The sequence below is a fragment of the Myotis yumanensis genome, unplaced genomic scaffold, assembly GCF_028538775.1.
Source record: "Myotis yumanensis isolate MYYU_CA2020_CCGP unplaced genomic scaffold, mMyoYum1.0.hap1 SCAF_5, whole genome shotgun sequence".
Taxonomy (NCBI): Eukaryota; Metazoa; Chordata; class Mammalia; order Chiroptera; family Vespertilionidae; genus Myotis; species Myotis yumanensis.
The window spans coordinates 91,345,967-91,373,893 of record NW_027223756.1 but is presented as its reverse complement, the minus strand read 5'-3'; the positions used below and the strand labels follow the sequence as shown (position 1 = coordinate 91,373,893).

At 51.9% G+C, this 27,927-nt stretch overlaps 1 protein-coding gene across 3 annotated transcripts; it reads right to left on the bottom strand.

Annotated features, from left to right (window-relative positions):
- Positions 1-271: 271 nt before the first annotated feature.
- NCAN (neurocan) lies at positions 272-27,648 on the bottom strand. 3 transcript variants are annotated; one of them, XM_070416513.1, is made up of 16 exons: positions 27,561-27,648; positions 23,775-23,880; positions 23,453-23,532; positions 22,111-22,524; positions 20,825-20,999; positions 20,603-20,730; positions 19,906-20,199; positions 18,418-19,014; positions 16,795-18,240; positions 11,885-12,001; positions 10,211-10,324; positions 8,522-8,680; positions 7,127-7,209; positions 4,260-4,404; positions 3,091-3,273; positions 272-2,833 (listed from the first exon to the last, which is right to left on the bottom strand). In XM_070416513.1, the coding sequence occupies exons 3-16, from the start codon at positions 23,523-23,525 to the stop codon at positions 2,688-2,690; spliced, it is 4,074 nt and encodes a 1,357-aa protein (XP_070272614.1). In that variant the 5' UTR covers positions 23,526-23,532; positions 23,775-23,880; positions 27,561-27,648; the 3' UTR covers positions 272-2,687. The 3 variants fall into 3 exon arrangements, with proteins under 3 accessions (XP_070272614.1, XP_070272612.1, XP_070272615.1); XM_070416511.1 differs by lacking the exon at positions 23,775-23,880 and having other exon boundaries at positions 27,561-27,647; XM_070416514.1 differs by lacking the exons at positions 3,091-3,273; positions 23,775-23,880 and having other exon boundaries at positions 27,561-27,647.
- Positions 27,649-27,927: the final 279 nt, after the last annotated feature.

The window sequence follows — 27,927 nt, the reverse complement described above, 5'->3', positions numbered from 1 at the left end:
GACCATGTTCCCTTTTGCAAGAGGATTTTTGCCTTTGTTGTTCCTTCTGCCTGAAACTCCTTTCCTTTCTTCCCCTCATCATCTAATTGATGCAACTTCTTTAGATCCCATCTGCCTCCTCTAGGAATCCTTCCCTGACCACCTCCCAAGTGCCATGTCTGTCTTATTCACCACTATCTCCCCAGCACCAAGCACAGTACACAGCTCATAACAGCTTCTCAGTAAGTACCTGCTGAGTGAATGAATGAAGAAAGTGTCAGGAGGCAACAGGCATGTTGAACTGTTAAAAATTTTTATTAAAATGTCCAAGAAGTACATTAATGTCCACAGTGTCAGATACCACAGACCCACAGAACACTGCAGCTCACAGCAAAACCAGTGGAACCCAAAGCTGTTCACACGCACACACACATGCCACACATGTGGCACACACAAACCCCAAAGGGAAAGACCAAAAGACAAACCACCCACTTTAGAAAATACCATAGTCCCCTCCCACCACGGAGGTGGGGTGGGGGCAGGGCAAGGGGCTGAGGGGGCCAAGGCAGGGAGCGTAAACGAAGAAACTCCCCAAAGGGTTGCCTCTCCAGGCCCCCAACAAAGGAAAATTCTTTTGTGACATGGGTGACTGAAGATGTGTTAATTATTATTCTATTTTTTAAAACCAAGAATTATCAAAGCAAGAAGGCAAACCGATATCCCTGGGCTTTCTCAGTGATGACCATATGGTGGGGCAGTGGATAATGTCTATAGCAGGGAAGACTGAAGACCATGGTCAAGGAAGAGGGCCTAGTTTGCGCTTCTCAATCTTTTTCTAAATCTGCCTGTGTGAGTGAGAGGGAGCACAATTATGTCTCAGTTCCTTCCTCAATGCAGAGAGCAGTGTTTGGAGTCAGACAGAGGCAGAGCCAAATCCTTACTTCTGTCTTGACTGTGACTTGAAGCCAGTGCCTTTCTCTTATCTGAGCCTGATGGTTCCTACGTCAATGGGCTGTTCAGAAGAGTCTAGGAAATAGTAAGTTATTAGCATGGTACCGACCCCAAAGTTGTCAACTATAATTATTACTTCCCAGGAGGGATATAGACTCAGTCAACACATTCCTTTCTCTACTGAACCCTTAGATGGACCATATATTTAGTTATTTTTCTTTCCTGGAGAGTCAGTCTCCACTGTGGTTTTTAATACTAATCCACAGATTTTTACCAGACTGAAGGGGCTTAGAGTAGACAAAGCATGGAGGAAAAGCTGTGGATCTTTCCTCCTAGAGATCAGGGAGCTGGTCTCGGCCTTCAGCTTGGAAAGTCCTTTCATAGGTTGCAGATTTGAGGGAGGAAGGCCAGCTGCGTTCTTTCCCACTTGAAAAAGCTTAAAAAAAAAAAACAAAACAAAAAACTATGGCCGTACCCGGTTTGGCTCAGTGGATAGAGCATCGGCCTACGGACTGAAGGGTCCTGGGTTCGATTCTGGTCAAGGGCACATGCCCGGTTGCAGCTCAATTCCCAGTAGGGGGCGTGCAGAAGGCAGCCAATTAATGATTCTCTTCTCATTGTTGATGTTTCTATCTCTCTCTCCTCCCTTCCTCTCTGAAATCAATAAAAGTATTATAAAAAAAAACTATGAGAGAAAAATGTGTGTGTTTCAGTTTTAACACTGCATCTCTCTATAACATGACTGCAGGTAAATGTCACTACTTCAATTTTTAAGCATTTCTAGTCTTCCAGGCAATGACTGGAGACAGGGATGGGGTGGCGATAGGAGTGGGACCCAGGGCAGTGCACTAGCAATGTCTGCTTGAGGGATGGGTACGGGCTCTGATCTAGAAAACTTGGCACCTCCTTGGTCCAGGAAGGAGGTTCTTCGTCTCCCTGAGAGATGGAGGGGGAAGAAATCTGGGCTTGTCAAGCCCTAAATATCTCGTGTGTGTGTGTGTGTGTGTGTGTGTGTGTGTGTGTGTTTCACCACACGCAGAACCACCAAATCTCAGCTCTGGGACAAGACCTGGGAGGATGAGCAATACCTTCCCTTCATTGCCCACATATTGCCCTGACTATTCTGACCCCTAACTCTGAGGGTATGGAAGGAAGCTGTTCTAAAATCATTCCCAACATTCAGTACATAGGAGTTCCAGACTGTTTACCCACCAAGACCAAAGACTGAACTTGGGTTCAAGTCCAAGGTAATGGAAGAGCAGTTGTCAAGTTCAAGCAGTGTGCTTCCATGTAGTTTTTGGCTCCCAAAGCAGTCACTAAAGGCTTCAGGCTGCATTCAGGACATCCAACAATTTACAAAGCCTGGATCTGGCGTGAGAAGCAATTCCTTAGTGCAGATCCAAACATACACCCTTGCACCCTCATCAAAGCCTTATCTCAACAACTGCCAATTAGCCTTGCCAACAAAAGACTCAACCAGTGCAGCAAAGAGTGATCTTTGCCAATTGTGCTTCCTTCCACTGAGATTCTCCCAGAGTCCAGCCTGACTAGAACTGGATTTTCAGACGCATGGCCACGCCTGCCAAGAGGACCTGTATGTGTAAGAAAGAGCAGGGAGGAGCTTTTTACAAAAGGTTGGGGAGGGGGCTTGGGGCTCAGGGGCTTCCGGGCCCTCTCGTTTCTCTCTAGGCTCTATCTTCCCAGGCGAAGGCCCCAGAGGCGTGAGAAGGGGGTTGTGCTTTCGTTTGCCTGGTTCTTCAGCAGAAATTCCCTTCCTCCTTCTCCCAGTCCTCCGCCGGGTGCTTCTTGTGTTTTCTGCGTTCCTTGTGTGATTTGTGGTGGTGGTGTTGGTGGTGATGTTGGTGGTGGTGATGGTGTCGCCGCATCCGATGGGACCTTCTGGCTGCAGGGAAATGAAGGAAGACAGGGAAGTAGCGAAAGGTGGTGAGAAGCAGTGGCCTGATGCAGCGGCCTCCTGGGGGTGGGGGGGTGTGAAATGGAGGAGACACCAGGCAAGCTGATCTTTATCTGCAAGGCTGTGTTATCAGGCAGACATTTACTCAAATCAATGCATATAATCATCAGATGTTTCAATTGGAGACTACAGACACCTGGAAACGTGTTGCGGGGGGGGGGGGGGGGGGGGGGGCAGCCACCTACGTTTGGTGCAGACGATTTGGGGCCAGTCCCACTTGCCGTTACTCTGGCACCGGATTATGGACACGTGGTGCTGGGTAAATCCTTCGTCGCACCGGTAGCGCACAGTGGCATGGACGTTATACTTGGCCTTGCGGGCCCCGATGGGCGAAGCATTCTCCACTGCCGGAGGGGGACCACACAGCACTGGGGACGCAGGAACCTCCCGTTAGGAGAGTGGCCATAACGGGATGAATGGTTTCCTCTCTTGTTAGGAATGACACACCTATGCAGGTCCTGCCCTTTGCCCAGCTGTGACCTCCCAGGGCGAGAAGTGATTGTGTCTGTCTCTTCCAACCGGACCTGGAGCCCCTTTCAGGCAGGAACCTCCTGGACACATCCCACCCTCTAATTCTTATGCATGACAAGGATGAAGGAGACGGGAGGTAAGAATAGTTTGAGCAAATGCAAGGAAGTAAGGATATGATAATTGGCAAAGAAATGGAAGCAAGAATGAACAAAAGTATAAGAGAAAGGTGGTCACAAGAATGCACGTAAATGTTTCCTTAATATGTAAAGAACGCTTGCAAATCAGTAAGACCAACAGGCTAATAGAACATTAGGCAAAGGAGATGACCTGGCAGGTCACAGGCAAATAAATACAGATAAATAGCCTATCAACATATGAACAGCTAGTCATTCTCAACCTTGAAGATGTGCGAATCACAATAACATTGAGATACTATTTTTTTCATCGCTTATCAGCGGTTCTCAACCTGTGGATCGCGACCCCTTTGGGGGTCGAACGACCCTTTCACAGGGGTCGCCTAAGACCATCGGAAAACACATATATAATTACATAGTGTTTTTGTGATTAATCACTATGCTTTAATTATGTTCAATTTGTAACAATGAAATTGGGGGTCACCACAACATGAGGAACTGTATTAAAGGGTCGCGGCATTAGGAAGGTTGAGAACCACTGACTTAAATGAACAAAAAATAGAAAGTTTGAGAATGCATCAAGTTGTCAAGGATGGGAAAAATGGGCCCTCTCACACAGTGCCTGAGAGTGAAAAGTGGCTGACTCTTACATTTACACACTTGAAAAACTCATGAACGCGTGAATGTGAGCCACAGGAGGGAAAGGGGACGGGGGGGGGGGGGGGGGGGGGGCGGGGGGGGCAGCGTACCTGTGCCCTTCTTACAGACATAGGGGAGGTTGTAGTTGCAGGGGACGTCGTTCCAGCGCCCACTTTCATGTGCCACCATCACCACACAATCCTCCCCTCCCGCGAAGAAATTGTCTGGCTGGTTCTCTCTCCAGTTCTCATATTGCTGCAGAAACGTGGAGCAGGAAGGGGTGCTCAGGGAACCAGCATCTTGCCTCAGACTCTGGCACTGTCCACTGTGGGGCTCCCCTGGGCAGACCACTCAAACCCTTAGGGACTCAGTCTTTCCATCTCTAGAATGGGCACTGTTCTGCCTGCCCTGCGGGTGACGCCAGTGCGACTTGAGTCACCCCTCCTCTGGCTGGGAGGCTGCCGTGCCGTCTTCCCTCATGCCCCTGCCTCCTGTCTTGCTCCCTGATAGTCTGTTCCAATATGGGTCACTCACTGTTAGATAAACGGCTGAACAAAAGGTGACCTCAGCCTGGAAGTCCGTGATGGCTTCCCTGAGGAGGCAACAGGAGAGCTGAAGACTCAGGGAAAAGAATGATGCAGGCAGAGAACAAGCAGAGGAAACGGCTAGTGCCAAGGCCCAGAGGCAGGACTAAGCTTGCCCTGTTTGAGGAATGGACTAGAGGCCAGTGGGGCTGAAGGTACTTGATGGAGTTTGGGTGTGGTCAGAGGGTGGGCAGGCCTAGTTCTTGGGGTAGAGGAGAAGAGGTGGATTCTTTTTCAATTATGGTAAAATACACATAACAAAATTTACCATTTTATACTTTTTTTTGGTTAATCCTCACTTGAGGATATTTTTTTTGTATGTTTTTATTGATTTCAGAGCGAGGAAGGGAGAGAGAGAGAGAAAAATATCAATGATGAGAGAGAATCATTGATCGGCTATCTCCTGCACGCCCCCTACTGGGGATTGAGCCGGCAACCCGGGCATGTGCCCTGACCGGGAATCGAACTGTGACCTCCTGGTTCATGGGCCAATGCTCAACCACTGAGCAACAATGGCCAGGCTCAAGGATATTTTTCCATTGATTTTTAGACAGAATGGAAGGGAGCAGCGAGGGGAGGAGAGAGAAAGAAAGAAACTTGGATGTGAGAGAGACACATCCATTGGTTGCCAGGAATTGAACGTGTAACCCAGGTACGTGCCCTTGACCCTTAGGTGTGCAGACGGACGCTCTAACCACTGAACACACCAGCCAGGACTCATTTTAATAATTTTTAAGTGTTCAGTTCATTGCCATTAATTAGGATCCACAAAGTTGTACAACCATCACCACTGTCTGTTGCCAGAACTTTTTCATCACACCAAACAGAAACTCGTCCCCATTAGCAGTAACTCCCCATCTCCCCTCCCCAGCCCCTGGCATCCAAAAATCCACTTCCTGTCTATATGTATTTGCCTGTTCTGGATATTTCATATAAATGGAATCATATAATATGTGTCCTTTTAGGTCTGGCTTCTTTCTTAGATCACCCTTTTTTTTTCTCTCTCATTCATTTTGAGAGAGAAAGAGAAACAGAGAGAGAGAGAGAAACATTGATTTTTGTTCCACTTATCTGTGTATTCATTGGTTGATTCTTGTATGTGCCCTGACTGGGGACTGAACCTGAAATCTTGGTGTATCGGAACGACACTCTAATCAACTGAGCTACCTGACTACGTCTGGCTTCTTTCGCTGAGCATCATGTTTTCAAATTTTACCCACATTATCATGTGTGTCAGGGCGTCACGCCTTTTTTCATTGTACGTGTTTGCTTGGACCACATTCTGTGTATGTATTCATCTGATGATGGGCATTTGGGTTGCTCCTTTTGGCAATTATGACTAGTGCCGCGGTGAACACGTGTGTACCAGTATCTGAGTCCCTGCTTTCACTTCTTTTGGGCACATACCTAGGAGTGGAATTGCTGGGTCGTATGTGAATTCTATGTTTAACTTTTTGAGGAACTGCCAGACTGTTTCACATGAGGAGGTGGGTCTTTATCTTGAGAACCATGGGGGAGTCTGACAGGGCTTGAAGCAGGGAGAATCTTGATCTGATGTATGGTTTTTATTTTATTTTTGAAATGTATTTTTATTGATTTCAGAGAGGAAGGGAGAGGGAGAGAGAGATAGAAACATCAGTGATGCGAGAATCATTGATCGGCTGCCTTCTGCATGGTCCCCACTGGGGATCGAGCCCATAACCCGGGCATGTGCCCTCGACTGGAATCGAACCTGGGACCCTTCAGTCCGCAGGCCAACACTCTATCCACTGAGCCATGTATAGTTTTTAAAAGGTCCCATGGTCAAGGTTTCCCTCAGGGTGTTGAAAATACTCTGGAACCAGATAGAGATGGTGGTTGCACAATGCTGTGAAATACTAAACGCCACTGAATTATACACTTGAAAATGATTAATTTTATGATGTGAATTTTACCTCAATTATTTAAAAGTCCCCCTGGTCACCAGGTAGAGGGGCACCCCTGGTCACCAGGTAGAGGGGCAGGGGTGTAGGTAGCAAGTGTGTGTGTGTGGGGGGGGGGGGCTGCTGCAGGGGTCCCAGTGGAGACCGAGCAGGCAGGGGCATGTACGGAAATGGGAGTATCTCAGAGCCTATGGCTGGAGGAGGACCAGGCGATGTGAGCACAGGAGTTGTCCCCAGTCCTGGGTTCCCAGCTTCAGTCACCAGGTAGATGGGCCCTCTACCTGCCTGGGAAGTCTGTGCTTTGGGGCTTCACTAAAGCTCACTCGCCACTCCAGTCCTCTGACGGCTCATTTGCGTAAGAGGGTGAAGGGAAGCCAGAGCAAAGGGCATGGGGCTCACCCATATCCCGCTGTTGTAGATGGGCCCCCAGTCAGCAGCCTGGTAGCAGAGACCCAGGCTCCCGCCACTCACCAGCCCTGTGTTGTCCGTCCACTGGAAATCCCTCTCCACGATCCTGTCATTCAGGCCAATCCACGTGTTTTCACGCCCAAAGCCTGCGGGTTGGGGGGTTTTCAGGGCTGGGTGCCTGCCTCTCCCCAATGCCTAGGCTGCCAGCTGGAGGCGGGGTGGGGGGTGGAGGGGAGGACCCAGCCCTTCCTTTGCCTGGAGGTGGCCTGGAGGGGAAAGGGAATGGAGGTGGAAGGATGGAGGTGGGGCAGGAGCCAAAGGCCGGAGGGGCGGGGGAGGACCCAGACTCTCCCTCGGCCTGGGCACAGGCTGGAGGCCAGGTCTCCCCATTTCCCAGTAGCCTGGGGCTCTGCTCTCTACCCTGGGGGTGGGGATGCGGCCCAGAAAAGGCTGTTATTTGGCACTCGCTTTGCCACAAATATGTGGCTTAAACAAATGGCCAGAGTAAGACATTAACAAAGACCGTCGTATCTTTGCAGAAATGACAGTAGGGACAGGAAAGCCCAGAGGTGGCTCTAGACAGGGCAGCGGTGAGACCCAGTGAACCAGGTAGTCACTGAGGACAGAGGAAGGAGAGGAGGATATTTGATTGATGTGAGGAAGAAGAAACGCGTGACCCAGGGAATGAACAAATGGAAGAATTAGGAGATGGGGGTGGGGAGTAGTGGCCACCCCCAGGGCTGGGCCCCTGCAGGAGTCACAGATGCTGTGACTGGTCAGATGCTTCGGAGCAGGGGCCTCTGGAAACTGCAACTGCCCAGCGAGATGGAGGACAGTGTCCTGAGATATTTCTGAGGACAGTTCCCACCCATGTATGTTTCCCCAATGAAGTCTTTTAAAAGCAAAAAAAGAAAGAAAAGAAAAAAGAATTAGGGGATGGGATAGGGGAAATGTGAATACATGGATGGATGCACAGACGGTAGAAAGGATAATGAATGAATCAATAAATGCCGGTTTAATTAATGTGACACTCTTCCTAGGTCTCTGCACAGCTCCTTGCTCATTTTATCCCACACATCACAGATGCTTCCCCGTCGCCCTCTACCCCCTGGCCATTTAATTTGTCATCAGCATACTTAGGACCAGCTAAATTATAGTATAGACGTCGTTAATTAGATATTTACTCCCCCACAAGAATGTTATCCCCCGAGGACGGGACAATGTGCATCTTGCTTGCTGCTGTGTCCCAGAGCAAGTGCTTGGTAAATACATGATGAATGAACGAATGAATACAGTGAATGCATGAATTAACAAATGAATAAACAGACATGGGAATTATTAAGTGGCCATGGCTTGCACTAATGAACACAGTTTCAGAAAGGTGGTGTCTTCAGGATCCTGGGGACTTCCCTGGCAAAAAGGACCGCAGGGCCACCCTGACCACCCCAGAGTCCCTACTGTTAATGAAGTTGTGTTCCTCAGGTGAGTGGATGCTGGTGAGGTGGCCAGCTCGGCGGCGACAGTCCCTCTCGGCATCCTCCCACGCCCGCCGATGGGCAAAGTACCGGTAGCAGTGGCCCTGGAACTTGTGCCAGCCGCGGTCACAGCCCTCCGTGTCTGGGAAGTAGGAAGGGAGTGTGAGGGGCGCTGTCCTTGGCCTGAGAAGTCTGCCCTGCTGGCATGAACACAGCCAGTCTACCGGAGAGAGGGCCTATCCAAGGTCATTGTGGGGCTAGGTCACCCCTTTCCCTGGGCCAATCCCCACCCCCTGAGGCTCTCTCTCCCCCTTTCAGCTCCCCCTCCCATATTCACTTTTTTTCTTTGTTTCTGGAAGCGATTCAATTCAACTGGAAGATCTTTACACCCATTCCCCTCTCCTCTCACCTCTGATGTCTCCTCTGATCTGCAGGACCACACCCTCAGTGTGGACCTGGGAACTCGGGAAATGATCTCAAAAAGGCCTAAAATTGCCCTCCTGGCACAGGGCTCACATAGACATTTCTCCCAAAAAGATAGACAAATCACCAAGAAGCACATGAGAAGATCATTAGTCATTAGGAAACACAAACCAAAACCACAATGAGATACCACTTCACGCCCACTAGGATGGCTACTAGGATAATTTTCAAATAGGAAAATAACAAGAGCTGGTGAGGATGTGGAGACGTTGGAACCCTGTACACTGCTGGTGGGAATGTCAAGTGGCCAGCCACTGTTGAAAACAGTCTCATGGTTCCTCAAACAGTTAAATGTAGAATTACCATGTGACCCAGTCATTCCACTTCTAGGTATAAACCAAAAAGAATGGGGGGTGGGGGGGTGGAAGGATAGAAAAGAGGTGTTCTGCCCTGGCTGGGTGGCTCAGTTGGCTGGGCGTTGCCCCATGCACCAAAAGGTTGCCGGTTCGATTCTGGTCATGCCCAGGTTGTGGGTTGCAGGCTTGATCTTTAGTAGGGGGCATGCAAGAGGCAGCCAATTGATGTTTCTCTCTCTCTCCCCTATCCCCCTCTCTCTCATATCAATAAAAATATTTTTAAAAAGAAAACGTATTCAAACAAAAACCTATACATGAATGTTCATAGCAGTACTATTTATATTATCCTCAAGGGGAATGCAACCCAAATTACCATCAATTGATGAATTGATAAGCAAAACGGTCTATCCATACCATGAATGTTATTCAGCCACAAAAAAAGAGTTTAGCACTGACATATGCTACATGTGGGTTAACCTCAAAAACATGATACTGAGGAGAAGAAGCCAGACACAAAAGGACACATAATGTGTGATTCCATTTATATGAAATGCCCAGAACAGGCAAATCCACAAAGTGGTTGCCAGGGCTGGGTAGATGGGGAGTGAAGAGTGACTAGTAATGGGGCAGGGTCTCCTTTTAAAGTGAGGGAAATATCTTGGAACTTGCTAGAGGTGGTGGCTATAAAACATTGCAAATGTACTGCATTCCTTTTGAAGTGTTCACTCTAAAAGGGTTAATTCTGTGTTACGTGAATGTTATCTAAAAACAAAACAAAACAGTTTGCCTCCAACAGTTTGCCTGTTGGACTCACAGTCATGGAGCCAGAGCTGGAGGCCTGTGGCCCGGCACGCCCCCCCCCTCCTGTTTCTGGGGTCTCAGCAGAGACTCACCTTTCTCACAGAGGCTGCCCCCATAGCTTGGGAGGCAAAGGCAGATGAAGGTGTTGACCTCATCGATGCAGGTACCTCCATTCTCACAGGGACTGGACACACAGTCGTCGATGTCTGGAGGGGAGAAGGAGGGGCTGAGTCAGAGGTCAGCCTCCCCACAGGCAACCCTTGGCTCCCAGGCCCCACAGGAAACCAGGCAGAAGATGGGGTCATGATCCTGCCATCCATCCTGGACCTAAGTGCATCCATCCTGGTCTGCACAAATGGCTCCTCGCCTCTGGAGGTCAGGAAGGTGGAGCCTCGCATAACTTAGCATTTATGAGAGCAGGTGTCACTGCGTTGGCTGGGGGCCAGGGTGTGCGAGCATTCCACCTGACTCCAGAACAATGAAGGTTATACTCTTTTTAAAAAAAATATATATTTTATTGATTTTTTACAGAGAGGAAGGGAGAGAGATAGAGAGTTAGAAACATCGATGAGAGAGAAACATCGATCAGCCGCCTCCTGCACATCTTCTACTGGGGATGTGCCGGCAACCCAGGTTCATGTCCTTGATTGGAATCGAACCTGGGACCTTTCAGTCCGCAGGCCGACGCTCCATCCACTGAGCCAAACCGGTTTCGGCGAAGGTTATACTCTTGCCAACAGACCCAGAGATGTCGAAGCTTCAGGGTCTTTTTGGAATGTGGAACTTAGGGAAACTGGGTTCCAGAGCACTTGCAAGGAACAGGGAGTCAGAAAACTGTAGAGACGGCTTTCCAGTTGAACTCCCTCTTCTACCACCCCTGTGTAGACAGTGCTTGAGGCATGTACGATACCACTTCCCCTCTCTGAGACCCAGTTGTTGTTGTTTTTGCAGTGTTAATAATAATGGCACCTCCTCAAAGGTGGTTATGAGTGGAGAGTCAATGGGAGAGCTCAAGAGTTTATATCATTGCCCAGCCAGCGTGGCTCAGTGGTTGAGTGTCAATCTATGAACCAGGAGGTCACGGTTCTATTCCCGGTCAGGGTACATGCCCGGGTTTCGGGCCCGATCCCCTAGTGGGGGTGCGTGCAGGAGGCAGCAGATCAATGACTCTCTCTCATCATTGATGTTTCTATCTCTTATTCCCTCTCCCTTCCTCTCTGAAATCAATAAAAACATATTTAAAATAAAAATTTAATATCATTTATATTTATTGTTATATTTCTATTATGGATATAGTTGTGAAGGTTGTGAAATTGATGAGATGATGAACAGAGCTCAAGAAATTGTATTATTTATATTTATTGTTCTAATTTCATAACTTGTCATATTTCTTATGTTGGGGTTTGGGGCTAGTATCCAACTGTTCTGCTGGTGGTACCTACACCCCTGCCCACCAGGAAAGGGTAGGATTCCTGGAGGCCTTGGAAGGAAGGAGCCTGAACCTTACCATCCCTTTGCCCTCCTTTACCCCTGCTTGGTAGTAATGGGAGTCAGCACGCCAGAGCCTCAGCCCCCAGGATGAGAGCTCAGTTGGCTGGTGCTGGGGCGGATTTACTGGATCCAAGGAGTGAGGAGGAAAGGAAGCATCTGAAGCCAGCATTTGTGAACCCTGCGTTCTCATGGGGTTGACTGCTGTGGTAACAAACAAACCCAGGGCTCTGGAGTCAGACAAATCCAGGTTCTGATCCCGAGTCGGGGGCACTCACCGATCTCACAGTTCTCCCCAGCAAAGCCCTGGGCACAGCTGCAGCCGTAGATGGTGCCATTGGCTCTACAGGTGCCCCCGTGCAGGCAAGGGTTGTTCTTGCAGGGATCCGAGGGGGCTGCAGGACAGACAGACAGTCAGAACACCAGATCTGCCCTCCTAGAATCCTGACCTCAGGCACCCAAGGGCCTCTGGCTCGGTCCCTCTCTGTGGAGTCCCCTCTATAACTTCCCGGTAGGTTATCACCACCTTCCTCTCACATGCCCCTGTGACAAGTTTACTCCTTCCAGAAATTGCTCCCAAAGCATCTGTGGGCTGCCCTGCCTGCGAAAAGTTCTTTCTCTGACTGAACTGGAATGGGCTTCCCAAAGCTTCTCTTAAAAAGTCATGTTCTAGCCCTAGCCAGTTAGGCTCAGTGGATAGAGTGTTGGCCTGCGGACTGAAGTGTCCAGGTTCGATTCCCGTCAAGGGCACATGTCCAGGTTGTGGCCTCAATCCCCAGTAGAGGCCATGCAGGTGGCAGCCAATCAATGACTCCCTCTCATCATTGATGCTTTTATCTCTCTCTCCCTCTCCCTTCCTCTCTGAAATCAATGTGTACACACACACACACACACACACACACACACACACACACACATATATATTTAAGTCATCTTCTAGAACATGGATTTAAGTGCCCTCCCTGACTTGTCCTTTCTTCTGGACATACCCTGCTGGCCATTGTATTTCTCACAATTTGTTGCACAGAAGTGGACATAAGGTTCTAGATCAGTGATGGCGAACCTTTTGAGCTCGGCGCGTCAGCATTCTGAAAAACCCTAACTTAACTTATGCCGTGTCACATATAGAAATTTTTTGATATTTGCAACCATAGTAAAACAAAGACTTATATTTCTGATATTTATTTTATATATTTAAATGCCATTTAACAAAGAAAAATCAACCAAAAAAATGAGTTCGCGTGTCACCTCTGACACGCATGTCATAGGTTTGCCATCACTGCCCTAGATGGTGGGGTATGAACAGCAGTAGGAAGAATGGGAACCAACATCTCCTTCATTTGGGCTCAGCCTCTTGATGCGGTTTCAGTAGAGACACTGTGGAGAGTTTATGGATTATCGTGGTCATAAGCATGGACTTTGGAGTCGGAGAGTTTAGTTCAATCCCTGGCTCTGCCCCTCACTCGGGGACCCTAGGCAAATTGCTTCTCTGAATTTCAGTTGCCTCATGTACAAGATAGAAATAAAAATAGTTCACCTCTCTCACAGTCCTCACCATGAAGCCATATGTGGCTCTGTGTATATTAGTGTGGGGCCTCTTGAGGGGTCTCAGCATTCACCAGGCACCCAGGGTGCGTTTAGGAATGTGGGTCCCTGTCCCCCTCTCCCATTTCCCCCATCAGCTGGGTTTCCCTGGAGGAAGGGGGATCTCCCCTCCCCATCTCAGGGACCCAGATGCCTTGGTGGGTGTTCTCCACTCTAACAACTGGAACCCCCAACCAACCCCCTCCCCTTGTCAGGGCACCCACCACTTCCACCGCACAGACACTAGAACTGAGGTCCAGAGAAGGGAAGGGCTTGGTTCGGTGCTACATAGTGAGACGATACAAGAGCCAAATCTGACTTCCTGGGCTCCGGTAGCCCAGTTCAAGGCCCTCTTTCCAGCCCCTATAACCTAGAATTTGTTTCTATTTTGGGCTTGTCTAGAGCCTCACAAGAAGCTGAGGCGGCAATAAGCTGTCACCAATTCCTAGGTCTCCTGGCCTCCACTCTCACCCTCAACAGGCTATTCTCCCCAGAGCTGCCAAGGGAGCCTATGTAAACCTGAGTCAAGTCATGTCCCTCCTCTGCCTAGATCCTTCCATGGCTCCCCATTGCCCTCAGGGGACAGGCGAAGCCCTCACTGCTACCCACAGGGCCCTGGGAGATCTGCCTAACATCCCTCTGCCCTACCTCTTGCTCGCTCCCTTGCTCACTCTGCTCCAGCCACACTGACCTTGCTGTTCTTACATGCCAGGCACAGTTCTGTCTCAGGGCCTTTACATAGACTGTTCTCTTTGCCTGGAACACTCTTTCCCCAGATTTCTGCCTGGCTCCTCCCTCACCTCCTTCAGGCTTGCTCAAATGTCATCTGCTAGGAGAGGCCTTTCTGATTCCCCTTCCAGAACCAGAAACCGCTCACTGGCATCTCCCATCCCTTGTTTCACTTGTCTCTTTGCCCAATCACTATATATATATATATATATATATATATATATATATATATATATATATATTTCAGAGAGGAAGAGAGAGATAGAAAGATCAATGATGAGAGAGAATCATTAATCGGCTGCCTCCTGCACACCCCCCACTGGAGATCGAGCCCACAACCCGGGCATGTGCCCCTGACCAGAATTGAACCCGGAACCCTTCAGTCCACAGGCTGACACTCTATCCACTGAGCCAAACCAGCGGGCTGCCCAATCACTTTCTAACCTCCAATATCATTTAGTTATTAGGATCACTGTTATGTGTTTGTGCCTCCCCCAGAGCAATGATGTTCCACATAGCAGCCAAATATAGCTTTTCAAGTCTAAATTAATTAAAAGCAAATGAAAGTACAAATGTAGTTCCTCAGTCTCACTAGCCGCTTTCAAGGGCTTAGTAGCCACGTGGGGCTGTTTGCTAGTGTATTAGACAGCATAGCTCCAGAACATTTCCATCATTGGGCAAGTTCTAGAGTGCTGCTCTAGAAGGCCAGCTTCCAGAGGACAAGTGACTTGGTCTCAGCCTGGGGCCTGGCACATAGCCGGCACTAAATAATTGCTTGCTAACTGAATGAAGGTAGCTGCTGGCCTTCCTGTAGGAACAGAGGCTGATCCCTGGGGTGGTGGCATGTGCCCCCAGGATTGCCAGAGAGGCCAGTGGCTGTGTCTGTCCTGTGTGTGCACATGCGCAAAACTGCTAGGCATGGGAATATGTGAGCCCTGCCAGGTGACCCAAGCTGCCGACAGCTGCCCACGGACTGGCGGTGACTCAGTCGCTCACTGGTGCTGGATTTATTTTTGGCTTCATTAGCATTTCTGCAGCAAGCATAAGGTGGCTAAGCACCCAGATCCCCTCCCCACCACCCCAGCTCTGCCTGCCTCTCTCTAACCCTACTGCCACTGGCTCCAAGGCAGACCCAAACAGGCTTCCCTTTGCACCACTCGGCATGGTCTACCTCCCACCTCTCGGACTCCCCTTTTCTAGCTCCTTTGACATTGAACCTCCTTCCTGCTACCCATCCCCTACAGCTAGTCTCTTCCCAGCTCCCTCCAGAGCAGAGTTCACCCCTCCCAAAGCCTCAGGGTGTGTGTGTGTGTGTGTGTGTGCGCGTGTTTTACGCCCATGAAATACATGTTGTACAGCCTAGTGGTTGAGAGAGACCATGTTGTTAGTTGGCCTGATTCAAACCTTATCCTTAACAGTCCCAGCTGCGTGATTCTGCACAAGTCACTAGACCTCCCTGTGCCTCAGTCTCCCCATGCTAAAGTGAAGGTCATACTAGAACTTGTTCCAGAAGGACATTAAAAGGATCAATCAAGATGATTCCAGTAAAGTGCTCGAACAAGCCAAGTACACGGGCAGTCACCAATAAGCATCAGCCTTTATCAATTCATGTATCCATGTCTGCCTGCCTCCTGAGCATCTAAGAAAAGAAAATCTAGCCCAGAGGTGACAGGGTTGGTGACAAAACCCTGTACCTGCTATTCCCATCATGCACACTTTGCCTTCAAAAAAGAAAGCAAGTGTAAAACCAATTGTGTTAATAAGTGTTTTTGCAACTCAAAAAAAAAAGTGCCTTTTCATTAGATGCTGGTGTTTTTAAAAGCTCATTTGACAAAAAACAAAACAAAACAAAACAAAACAACAAAAACGCTCAATATGCAGGACCTAAAAAAAGGCCTGGCCCAGCCAGCATGACTCAATGGTTGAGTGTGGACCTAAACCAGGAGGACACGGTTCAATTCCCGGTCAGGTCATATGCCCAAGTTGTGAGCCCTATCCCAAGTGGGGGGCATGCAGGAGGCAGCTGATCAATAATTCTCTCTCACCATTGATGTTTCTATCTCTCTCTCCCTCTCCCTTCCTCAATTAAAATATATATATATATATATATATATATATATATATATATATATATATATTTCTTTTTTAAAAAAAGGGCCAGAATTTGCAGGAGAGCTTCGGGCAGACCTGGCTCCAGGAGAACAGGGTGGTAGCTTTTTCTGGATTCTGCTGAGCAAAGAGCAGCTGAGGCGTATGCAGACTTGGGCTCCCTCTGAAGTCTGGCCACTGACTAGCTGGTAGTGACATTCCTCCCTGAGTTTCAGTTTGCTGTCTATACCACTAGGCTGTACAATACTCCAACCCCTTCCCAGTGTCCACTTTTCCTGTGGCTCAAGGTCCCCCAGCAAATGCACCACTGAATCCCACTATGCCTCCTCCATCTGGCCCCACGGGGGGGTGGGGGGGTTGGGGGGGGTTGTCTGTGTCTAGCTCTGTCTTTCCCAGACTGGGGCACCACTGAAGGCCGGCCCCCAGCATTGTATAGCACTGTCTAGCTCTGTGTGGCCATGAACATGAGTTGTTAATTGAACCAAAATCCAACTCCACTCAACACCTCATCATTCCCCCATCACTCACTGTGCCTTAAAACACATCAACTTGTTCTCCAACCTTTGCCCAGGCTGGTGCCTCTGCCAGAAACATCCTTTCTGTAATTCAACTCACCTGATAAATTCCCACCTACAATGTTATTCCTGCTAGAAACCTTCCCAGGCCCCCGGGAACAACCCCTTTTCCCTACCCTGAGCTCCCTTGGCCCCTGGTCCCCAAGCCCTGACCACAGCGGGCTGAATGAGGCCACAAAATTTGAACTCACTCTGCTCTGCGCTCCCATCTGCAGGGGTCCCTGGCAGGTCCGGCTCCTCTCCACTCGACGCCTCCTCCACATTGGCACTTCCTGCAAGGACCTCCAGCGCAAACTCGTCCAGGACCCGAGGGGCAGGCAGCGGAGTGCTGGGGGAGTCCCATAGCACTGTTGGCTCCCCTGCGGACACTGGCACAGGCTCGTCCATGCTGGCCACTGTAGGTGTCCAAGGAGGAAGAGTGGGATCCCCCAGGGGGATGCCCTCACGCGGAGGGACCAAGGCTTCCAGTGTTCCCTGGGTCACCACCTGGCCCTCTGGCTCTGGGTGGGGTTGGGAGCTGGAGGAGTCCATGGTGGACGTGGCCAGGACCCCACCCTTGTCCCCCTGGTCCAGGGACACGAGGGACGTCACCACCTTCGTATCCACAGCCACTTGAGGGCTCATGGTGGGGTGTTCAGCTCCTTCAACCATGAGGGATCCAGATTCCCAAATCCTACCGGCATCACTGGGGTCCACTGTGGCTGTATCTGTGGGACCCTCTGTACCTCCTTCATCTGTAGCAGCCCAAGGCTCCAAACTCAGGGAAACTCTGGGGTCCCCCGACGGTGCAGAGGGGGTGTGGGGGTCCAGCTCTTTGATGTGCAGTGAGGGGCCCGTGCCCTGTGCCTCTCGCACAGGGGCCTGTGAGCTGGAAGTGGGACTCTCTGCTGTGTAGAGGACCCCATACTCAGACCCTGAGATTCCTCTCCCCGCTGTGGGCTCAGTTGCCATCTCTGTGAGGGTGAAATCTGCTGTCACATTCCAATCCACAGAAGCCTGTGGGCTGGATCTGGGGTGCTCAGCTTCATTGAGTCCAGTGGGGCTGGTCCCCCCAATTTCTCCAAAGTCTGCCCTGGGGGCATTAGGACTGGCTCTGGTTTGTGTGTCCGTGGCTACTTGTGAGAGGGCTGTGGGACTTCCTGCGCTGTGGTCACTGAATGTCAGGAACGCGGCCTCTCGACCTTGTCCTGTCAGGCCCAAGGAGGGGGGCAAGGAATACATCTCTGGATGGATGGGGTCCTGGGGACCAGCCTGGGTCTCTGAGGCCAGGGAAGGTAAGGCAGAGGGCATGGCCTCACTATGACCCTTAACCTCATTGGTCTGGGTAGGGACAGGTGTAGGATGTGGTAGGAGCCACACTTTGGGAGCACGAAGCATGGCCATGACAGGGAGGTCTAGGGAAGTGACCATGGGGTACGCCTCCCAGGGGACACTACTGGGATCTTCTGAGGGGCTGGGAGCCAGAGCAGTGGCCTCTGAGGGGGACCAGGGAAGTTTGAGGGTATCAAGCCTCACACTGGGGCCCTTGGCTTCCTCCAACTCCAGGCCAAAGGCCCTGCTGGGGCCTGGGATGCTGGGTGGCACCACTGTTGGGGGCCACAGCCAGGGCTCTGGAGGGCTCCTGCCACCAGGGGAACCTGCAACAATATCAACAATAATAATTATGTCTCAACGCTCCTTCCGTTGAGTGTTTCCTTGGTTTAGCCTGGGGAGCAGAGGGCTTCTAAGGCCCGGGGACCCAGCAGGGGTTCAGAGCCTCCTCCCCATCCCCTGACACCCACTCATGTCCCACCTCCTCCTGGGACCCCACTCACCAGCTCCAGGCACATCCACTTCATTGGACAGCACCGCCCAGGGGCTTTGGCTCCTGTCACTCCCTAAGGAGTCTGTGGCTCCGGTGGCCAGGGGAGGCTCCACATGATTCCCAGCAGCCTCTGGGGTGGGAGGCTGGGCACTGACCTCAAGCCTTCCCTCCAGCCCTTGCTGGGATTCCTGTTGTTGGAAGTGGCGCCCGTTCAACCCTTTAAAGCGATTCCGCCTCTTGGGCTTGAGGTTGGCTGGAGTCGCCTTGCTGTGCGTGCCAGCTGAGGTGCCTTCCTCCAGGCTGCTGGAGAACGGGGCCACGGTGCTCAGCCACACCTCCTTAGCCTCCAGGGAAGGCCTTGAGGCTAGTGTGGGAACCCCAGGGGCAGGGCTGGGGGTCTCTTGAGACTCCTGCTTCTCTGCCAAGATCACAGGCTCTTCCTCCCCACTCGACAGCAGAGGCTCCTGGAAGTCAGGGGTGACCACTTCCCCTTCCCCCAAGTTGGGCTCCAGTTCTTTGGCTGGAGGCCCTTCTGCCGATAGAATCTCCCCCTCATCCCCAGATGAGGGGGTCTCTGGGTCTCCATGTTGTGGAGTAGGGTAATGAGCTGTGGGAGAAAGTAGAAGAAGTGGTATTAGGCTCAGGGGCTGGGAAGTTCTACTTGAAGTCTACCCACATTCTAGCACACTGCCACATAGACCTGTCTCTCTGTGACCCTCTATCTCTCTGGGTAGTTTCTGGAATACCCCAGAAGGAGAGAGGGTGGTGCAAAGTTGTTATCCCCACTGTTCAGGCTTGCACCCACTGTCAAGGTCAGAGTCCACTGGTCCCAGTCAAGAGACAGCTTAGCTCATGGGTGAAGCTCAGGTGCAGAAAGCGCCTAATGGGCGTGGCCTGTTTACAAAGGGACGCCATTCCCTTACGTGGAAGACTTAACTCTTCTTCTTCTTCTTCTTCTTCTTCTTCTTCTTCTTCTTCTTCTTTTTTTTTTTTTTTTTTGAGACTTAACTCTTCTGAGTTGAGGTTTGCAGCTTGAGGCTGTGGCTCCACCCCAAGTGCAAGGGTCATCCCTGGTCTGGTCCCTGGGAATGTGGCCTGGCCCACGGGGCGTGGCTAGTCGAGGTATCTCTTCTCAAAGGGCGCTTCTGGGCGTGGTTCCAGGTAAGAAACGCTCCCTACAGGGACGCGTCTTTCCGGGACCTCAGGACTATCGCCCACCTCCTAGAGCTTCCAGCCAGAGCTGGGGCCCGTTCTAACGCCCAGCGTGGGCGCCAGGGGAAAGCCTGTCTCGGGTGCATGGCCTTCCCCCGGGGTGTGGCTCATCGCGGTGCAGTTTCTCCGGGTCCCTCCCTGCCCCGATTCCGCCTCCACCAGCAAGCACAGCTCCCGGGGCGTGGCCTTGACTAGGGTGCGAGCCCTGGGGCAAGGCCATCAGTGACGCACCCTCGGGGGCTGGACCTCCAGGGACACACTCCCCCGGGCGTGGCCCCCCGCGCACCTCGGAAGCAGTAGGCGTCGAAGCGCGCTCCAGGGGCCGGGAAGCCAGTGCGGTTGGCGAAGCGGTAGACGGTGCGCACGCCCGGGGAGGGGCCCCCGCAGCGCCGGCGCGGCGTCTGGATCGGGTAGCGCACGCTGCCGTCGGCCAGCCAGCCCGGGTCGCACTGGTCCAGGCCCTCGTGCCAGGCCAGGTGCAGCTGGCCCACGGAGGCCAGCGCTGCGCCCTGGCGGCGGCACTGGGCACGAGCGCCAGCCAGGGTCAGCCGGCGGGCTGGGCCCACGTAGAAGACCTCGCCTGTGGGAAGGCAGGCGCCGGAAGGAGTGAGCAGAGGTCAGGCGGGCCCAGGGGACCCTACCTGGAGCCCACCCGGGAAGGGGGGCTCGCTCCAAATAAGAGGCCGCTTTAACTTCTTTTTACAAATGTGGCATTTCGGGCTTCAGAGAGAGGGAGGGGCTCGGTAAGGGGTGGTAGGAAGGAGGAGAGGGGCAGAGGCTCGGGGCCTCAGAGAGGGAAGAGGCGCAGATCGAGGGAAGGGGCACCGGGAAGGAGAGGGGCTCAGGGACGGGAGGAAAGCTCAGGGCAGGGGTGGGCCCACGTCTTGGTGCAGGTTTAAAGAAGGATGGGGATTAGGAGGAATGGGGGTTGGGGAAGGTAACGGGCTCAGGGAAGGGAAGGGTCCTGTCAGCCCCAGACTTACCCCCCAGCTCACGGGCAAAGCAATACACATCATAGAGTTCCTGTGGGTCGCGCCTCCCATAGCTCCTCACCCCTGGAAGGCTGCTACGGTCACCATAGCAACCAGGACGGGACTGGGTGATAGGATACCTGACAAGACAAGGATGTGTGCTCCTGGGGCCCCCAAAAACCATCTTTCCCCAGGGGCTAGCTCTCCATTTCCCCACCCTGCGCACCCCCTCACCGAACAGTGCGGTCAGAGAGCCACCCTGCATCACAGTTGTCAAAGCCATCCTCAAAGGCAGCCTGCAGGTGCCGTGGGGCTGCAATGGTGGCTGAGCTGAGACGGCAGGCCTCTTGGGCCTGGACAAAGGTCAGTGCATAGCGATCCTGGGCTGCCCGGTAGTGGAACACAACACCTGTGAAGGGACATCCAGAATAGGGGGCCGATTTATTCTGAAATCTTTAAGAACAGACCTCCTTCTGCAGAATTCCCTCCCCCTCCCCCCATTAGTCTGATAATAATAGAACTGCTGCCCTACACTGCCCTTCACTCAGCACCGGACGTGACACTAGGGGCAGTGGTGGGGATGAGACTGATATGCCCCCATTTCACAGATGAGGAAACTGTTAGCAATGGCCATAAAGGACTAGAATTTGTCAAATATTTACTATGTAAAAAGCATTTATAAGCATTATCTCATTGAAATTAAGGCTCAGAGAGGTTCAGTGACATGGCCATGGTCACACAGCCAGTTTGAGGTAGAGCCAGAATTCATATCCTGGAAGATCTGACTCCAACGATAGCATTCTTCATGCCCATGGTTAGGCCCAGGAGGTGACAGGAGGTATGAAGAAGAGTGAGAGAGATCCTGCCATTTAGGAATTAAGTACATGCATTGATAGGGGAATCACTGGCATCAATGGAAGATCTAATGTGGTTATTGCCCAGCCTAGACATGGAGGCTTGGGGGGCTTCCTGGAGGAGGTGACATGTAAGTCAGGACGGGAAGCCCATTATTGAATGGGCTTTCTGTGACTCAAATTCTGATTTAGGGATGAAAGAAATGGTTGAGCCAGATACAGGAATGAAACATTTTGCTTCTTCTTATTAAACTGGGAGCTCCTAGAACAGTGATGGCGAACCTATGACACGCGTGTCAGAGGTGACACGTGAACTCATTTTTTTGGTTGATTTTTCTTTGTTAAATGGCATTTAAATATATAAAATAAATATCAGAAATATAAGTCTTTGTTTTACTATGGTTGCAAATATCAAAAAATTTATATATGTGACACGGCACCAGAGTTAAGTTAGGGTTTTTCAAAATGCTGACACGCCGAGCTCAAAAGGTTCGCCATCACTGCCCTAGAAGGTGGCAGCTGCATCTCAGTCATGACAGTGTCCCTAGCACCAGGCTGGCATGTGGGAGGTGCCCAATTAATATTTCTTAGGTGATATTCACTGGGTGACCTTCGGGTTCAGCTCCTCCCCTTCCCGCCTTGACCCTTCCCCTGCCCTCAACTGACCGGTCACCTCCAGGGATACCAGGTTCTGCTCATCCTCGATGCCTCTCACCACCTGGCAGCGGTACAGCCCGGAGTCGCTGGCCCTCAGGGGCCCCAGTAGCAGCGTGCCGTTGGCCCGGTGCTGGGGGTAGGCGGGCAGAGACACACGTCCCTGCCAGCCCTTGGCCACTCTAACCACGTTGTTCTTGGCCACCAGGATGGGCAAGTCCTGCCATTGGCCTGATGCGGTGTGCACCTTGGTCCACTTGATCCGAGGGGCTTCTCCAGCCGCACTCGGCCGTGGCCTCAGGGTGAAGAAACAGGGCAGGGCCACCAACTCCGCCAGTGCAGCCCGCACAGAGCCAGACCCCACCTTCTGCATGCGGAGCCCCTTCTCAGCAGCAGCCGTGGCAACAGCAGTGGTGTCCTGTGTGCCTGGGGTGGGGAAGCGGGAGAGGCCTAACTCAGAGGCAAGGACCAGCAGAGACTGTTTCCCTCGCTTTATAGGTAGGGAGACACAGGCCAGAGAGATCTGCACCCCGATCTGTGAGCAGCAGAGGAGGAATGGGGTCAAACCCCTTTGTAATTCTGCCTCCACTCAGAGTCCAGGTCCCTGAGGCCAGTGACTCTGTGTCACTGACTCGCTGTGTGACCTTGGGAAAGTCACTGTGCTTCTCTGAGACACGGTTTCCCCAGAAGTTAAGGGAGAAGTAGCCATTGGGAGAGACATGGTGTAGCAGAGAACCTTCTATGGAACAGGCACTTTATAGATAGCAAGCAGCCCATCTGATTTTCATAAGTATCTGCAGAGGTAGCCATATGTCATCATCCTCTTTATTTGGGGGGGGGGGGAGGAAACTGAGGCTCAGAGACATTATTGTACTTTCCTATGGCCACAGAGCAATTCAGGAGGCATTTCTGAAGCCTGGGCTTTTGACCACCACTGGGGAGATGCCAGCGAGATGAACACAGACCTTTATTTCTATTGCCCTGTCCACGACAGACATCACTAATCAATGTGCACACTATTCTCATTCCTTCCTCTTTCCTCCTTACCCCATTCCCTCTGCCTTCTCTACTCTTTTTTCTTTCTCCCTCCCTTCCTCCCCCTCCTTTTTTTTCTCTCTTTAACTCATCATAGCAAAATGGTGAGAGGCAGGAACCTCCAGCTTTTGCTGGCAATGACTAAAAATAACCTCTCAGGTGTCTTGTTGGCTTTTGACTGTTCAAAGACCTTTTTCATCTATTCTCGTTTTATTCTCCACACGAAGCCAGGGAACCTGCAGGAAAAGACTCTTGAGTTAAAAAGCGCTGCCCCATCTTGTCCAGACCCCAACCTCTCCCACCACACAGGCCAACTCACCTTGTTCCCCATCCACCAAGAGCAGTATCTGGAGCACCAGGAGGCCCGAGGCCCAGATAGGCATGGCCCCCATCCTGGACCTGGATCAAGAAAGAGAGGGAGGGAGGGGTGAACACAATCCCCCCAGAGAGTTGGCATGGAAAAACTCATCCCCCCTCTACAGATCTGGAAACTGGGACTCAGACAGGCCAGTGTGTCATTCAAAGTTGCACAGGCAGCAAGCAAGGGCAGAGCCAGAATCCAAACCCAGAACCAGCTGACTTCAGAATCCCAGCAGTGATGTCTCATGGTCAGAAGTATGGATGCTGGAGTGAATCAGAACCTGGAGTTGTCTCTGTGTCTGTTCCTTGCTGTGTGACCTTGAGCAAATAATTTAGCTTCTCTGTGTCTCAGTTTCTTCGTACGTCAGATGGGAAAAACATCAGGTACTTGAAAGGAATAGATGAGTCGATACATTTAAAATGCTTAGAACTGCCTGGCATGAGAGAGTAAATTTCAGCTATTATTATTATTATTATTATTATTATTATTATCATTAACCTTAACAGAGGCAAGATCAAAATCCCATTTTTCAAGTTGGCCTCCTCATTTAGACTTGGGGGGAGGGGGAGCTCCTAAAGGGCAGCAGCCAGTCCCAGTCTGCTTGGGGTCCCCAGTCCTGGCAACAGGCTGGCCTCCAAGCCAGCCTTTAATCTGGGTTTTCTGAAGGACATGATTCTCAGCTTCAATTCCAGGATTTGATTGTCGCCAAGATTCTATTCTTGGTTTCTGGGATTTTTGAGGTCCTGCCAAGTCTCAGCTAGAGGATGGGCCTTGCCCTGCCCACTCTCCCCTCCCCTCCCCCTCATTTCACACTGCCTGGCAAAGATGCCTCCTAGGTCCATAAAGACTCCCGCATGGGCCCAGCTTTCTACAGGGTAGTGGCCCGTGGGCATAAAGTGGACAATTACTGAGTGTGAACTGTAAGCAAGGCCAATTCCAAGCACTGGGACACAGCAGTGGCCTCCCTGACCTCACATTCTTCCAGAGACTGGAAACCCCGGGAAGGACGCCCCTCTGGACAGACTCGCCAGGGCTCAGGAGGTGGGGGCAGAAGGGGAGTTAGAGCATCACCTATAAACCCAGCCTTGCACCTCTCTCCAATAACATAATAACCCTGAAAGGGAAGAGTGGATGGAGTCCAGATGAGGGCTGTGGGGGAGAGCTGGTCCCCTCCAGAAGGCCCTTCCCAGCTACCAGAAGCCTCTGATGGGAGGCTGGACCGGGACCTGTCCGTGGTGCTGAACTCATCAGTGCCCACTTTGTCTTCTTGCGATGGGGCTCAGAGAGGGCTAGCTGTTTGTTTAGGGCTGCACAGCAAGAGAGAGGCCAGGCATTGGGACCTGTGGCTGGGTATTAGAGGGTGGGGCAGGATTCTGGGATACACTTGCCCCAGCAGGGTCTTAGGAGGGGGCTAGTTCTGACAATTCTCTCTCTCTCTCTCTCTCTCTCTCTCTCTCTCTCTCTCTCTCTCACACACACACACACACACACACACACACACACACACATTATGGTGAAGAGCTCATACTATATCCATATGGCAGGGCTTCAAGCCCTGCCTTTGTTCTCTGCATGTTACATGACCCTACACAGACTGCTTTAATCACTCTGTGCCTCAGTTTCCCCACTTTTAAAATGGGGATTATGCAGCATGTACCTCAGGTGGTTACTGTGAGGATAGAATGAGCTAAGGCATGTGAATTACTAGAAATGGTGAATTAAAAAACAGTTGTTTTGTGCACAAAGTCTCATGTACATACTCAAATATACAGAGGTAATCCAACATGGTGACAGACACAGTTTCAGGTGCATTCCCCCCAACACACATGTCCTCCCACACACACTCAGTTCCCTCTACTTGCACCCTCACACACCCACACCATTTCTCTTAAAATATCTCTCCCAGGGCCTTCAGAGGTGAGCATTTACAAAACTGTCTGGGGCTTGTCACCTCATCAATAATACATGAACCTCATGCATATGCAAGTAGGGGTGTGCAGGGGGGGGTGGCAGGAGGAAGAGGGGTGTGTGTGTGTGTGTGTCCATCCCTTCTCACAACCACCTTCTGTCTCAGTAGACACTGAGTGAGGGTGAGTTTGCCAGTGGGCATTTGTGTGTTTGTGCCTGGGTGTGCTGTGTCCAGGTGAGGATATCCATGAGGTTTGCCCTGTAGTATGTGGACTTGTGCGCAGGTCCCTAGCAGCTCTGTGCATTGGGTGGAGCATAGAGGACACCCTGTGGTCTCTGGATGTGTGGGTCTGAGTGCCCCTTGGCAGGGAGTCAGGGAGTATATGAGTACATAGGTGTGACCATGGAACGCCTCAGAGGAGAAAAGAAACCAGCTCAATAAATCACCCCAGGCTGCCCCTTCCAGACCGAACTCCCTGCCAGTGTCTCCCCTTTCCAATTCTGCACACAGACCACATCTCGAACCCCCACACCCCGGTCCACACTGTCAATCACATGGAGAGGAACGTTGTTGTACACACGGGACACAAACACAGCCACACACCCCAGACTCAGAGCCCAGGAGGGAGAGAGAGCCACACACACACACATAAAGATTCACAATGACATTAACAAAGAGAGACAATATGGGCACTGACAAGGCAGGCAGACGTCTTCTGCACAAAGACACACACCCACATTCTCAGGCTCCCCACATAAACCCCTTGTTGAGGCCACATCGTTAGACACAGCTCCTCACACACACATGGCAATGCCAGCCCCTGGCACAGCCCAGGTTGGATAACGGTGGCTTTGGTGACTGATGGGCACCCATCATTTTGCCACCTGGTGTTGTGGCCCCTGGCACGAGTTTCCTGACAAAGACAATCTGTCACATTAGACTCACAGAGGATCCCAGAACGCACCCCCCCCCCCCCCGTACATACCCTCTCCTAGCAGGGGGTAGACACACACAAAGCCCCCACCTCCTAGGGGGTCCTCTTACATGTAGGAATGCCCAGAAGTAAGAGAGGCTGCTGGGTTTTGGGGTCCCATGGTCTGCCCACCCTTCTTCCCTGCCCTTCCCCCAAGTCCCCTGCTGGGGCCCAGCGCCAACCCTCTCCTCAGCCTGGCTGTCTCCCATTAATGCTATTGAAAGGAACAAAGCCCTGTGCACAGGGATGGGGGTCGCTGCTGCCCAGGCTGGGGCTGGGGTCCCAGCCCCCTACTTCCGAGCACTTGTGCCTCCAAACCCAACGAGGACTTCCATATGCAACCATACGGACAGATGGAACTGAAGGGTGAGGCAAGGGTTCGTGTCTGGCTGCGAGGACACCGTCAGATATGGAGGTGCTTGCGGCAGCCCCTCATGGAACTGGTGCCCCTCACCGGTCCTGGTGGTCCGTAACTTGTACTTTCGGGGGCTCTGATCCAGTATTCACCTGGGAAACCCAATTTGCTCCCTGGGAGAGGGACAGCACCCCAACTCCAGGTCTGAGGGAACAACAGGGACCACCTTGGGATGGGGCCCCCAGAGCTTTCTCCCTGAGTCAGGATGTGTTGATAGCACATGAGCCAAAAGGACAGGAGACTGCAGGGCACCCCTTCCCCTTGGTCTCCGTGCAGACCCTCCCATCAGGCTAAGACTGATATGGGGCCCCTTCCCGCTGCAGTCCAGCCTGGCACCCTTCATTCATCTGCAAATTGGGAATCCCCACTTAAAATCCTGGGGTGGCTCAGCTCAGACACTGGGGTGCCCTGTCTCAGAGTCCCCACACAGCCTCTCGGTGTCCCCCTCTTCTCTCTAAACTCGGTGTTCCTGCTCTGGCCTTGGTTCCCAGTGCCCCCTCCCCAATTCTGAGACCCACCCCTAACCAGGCCCCTTCCCCACCAAGGGATCAGTTCCATATTCCCTAGACAACCTTACCCCCAAATCCCAGTTCCTCTGACATTCCCAAGCCCCCTCCCAGTTTGGGTTTCCTCCCCAACCCAGGGCTCCCTTTCTCCCTTCCCCATAGCCCCCTCCCCATTCTGGGGGCGTCTCTCCGATCCCAGGCTCCCTCCCCAATCCCGAGGACCTCTCCCCCAACCTAGCCCACTCCCTGCGACGGACCCCCACCTGGCTCCTAGCTCGGATGCATCCCGGGGCGGCCGCCCGCCCGGCACAAAGGACGCTCAGCTTGGCTCAGACGCGTCAGGTCCAGCCCCTGCGCCCTGCGCTCCGCTCACCCCAGCACAGCCTCAGCGCTTATAAAGGGGCCGTGGGGCTGTTCTGCGCATGCGCCCCTGCCAGCCGGAGGCCTCCGGCTGCGAGAGGGAGGAGCCCCCTCAGACTAAAACTCCCTCCCCATTCCTTCCACTGCTTGCCCCTCCCTGGGGAAAACCGCGCTTCACTTCCCCCCAGGAGCCAAGTTCAGTGTCTCCAGAAGTTCCAAGGTGGGCATGCCCATGTCACAGATGGGGAAACTGAGCCCCGGGGACACAAA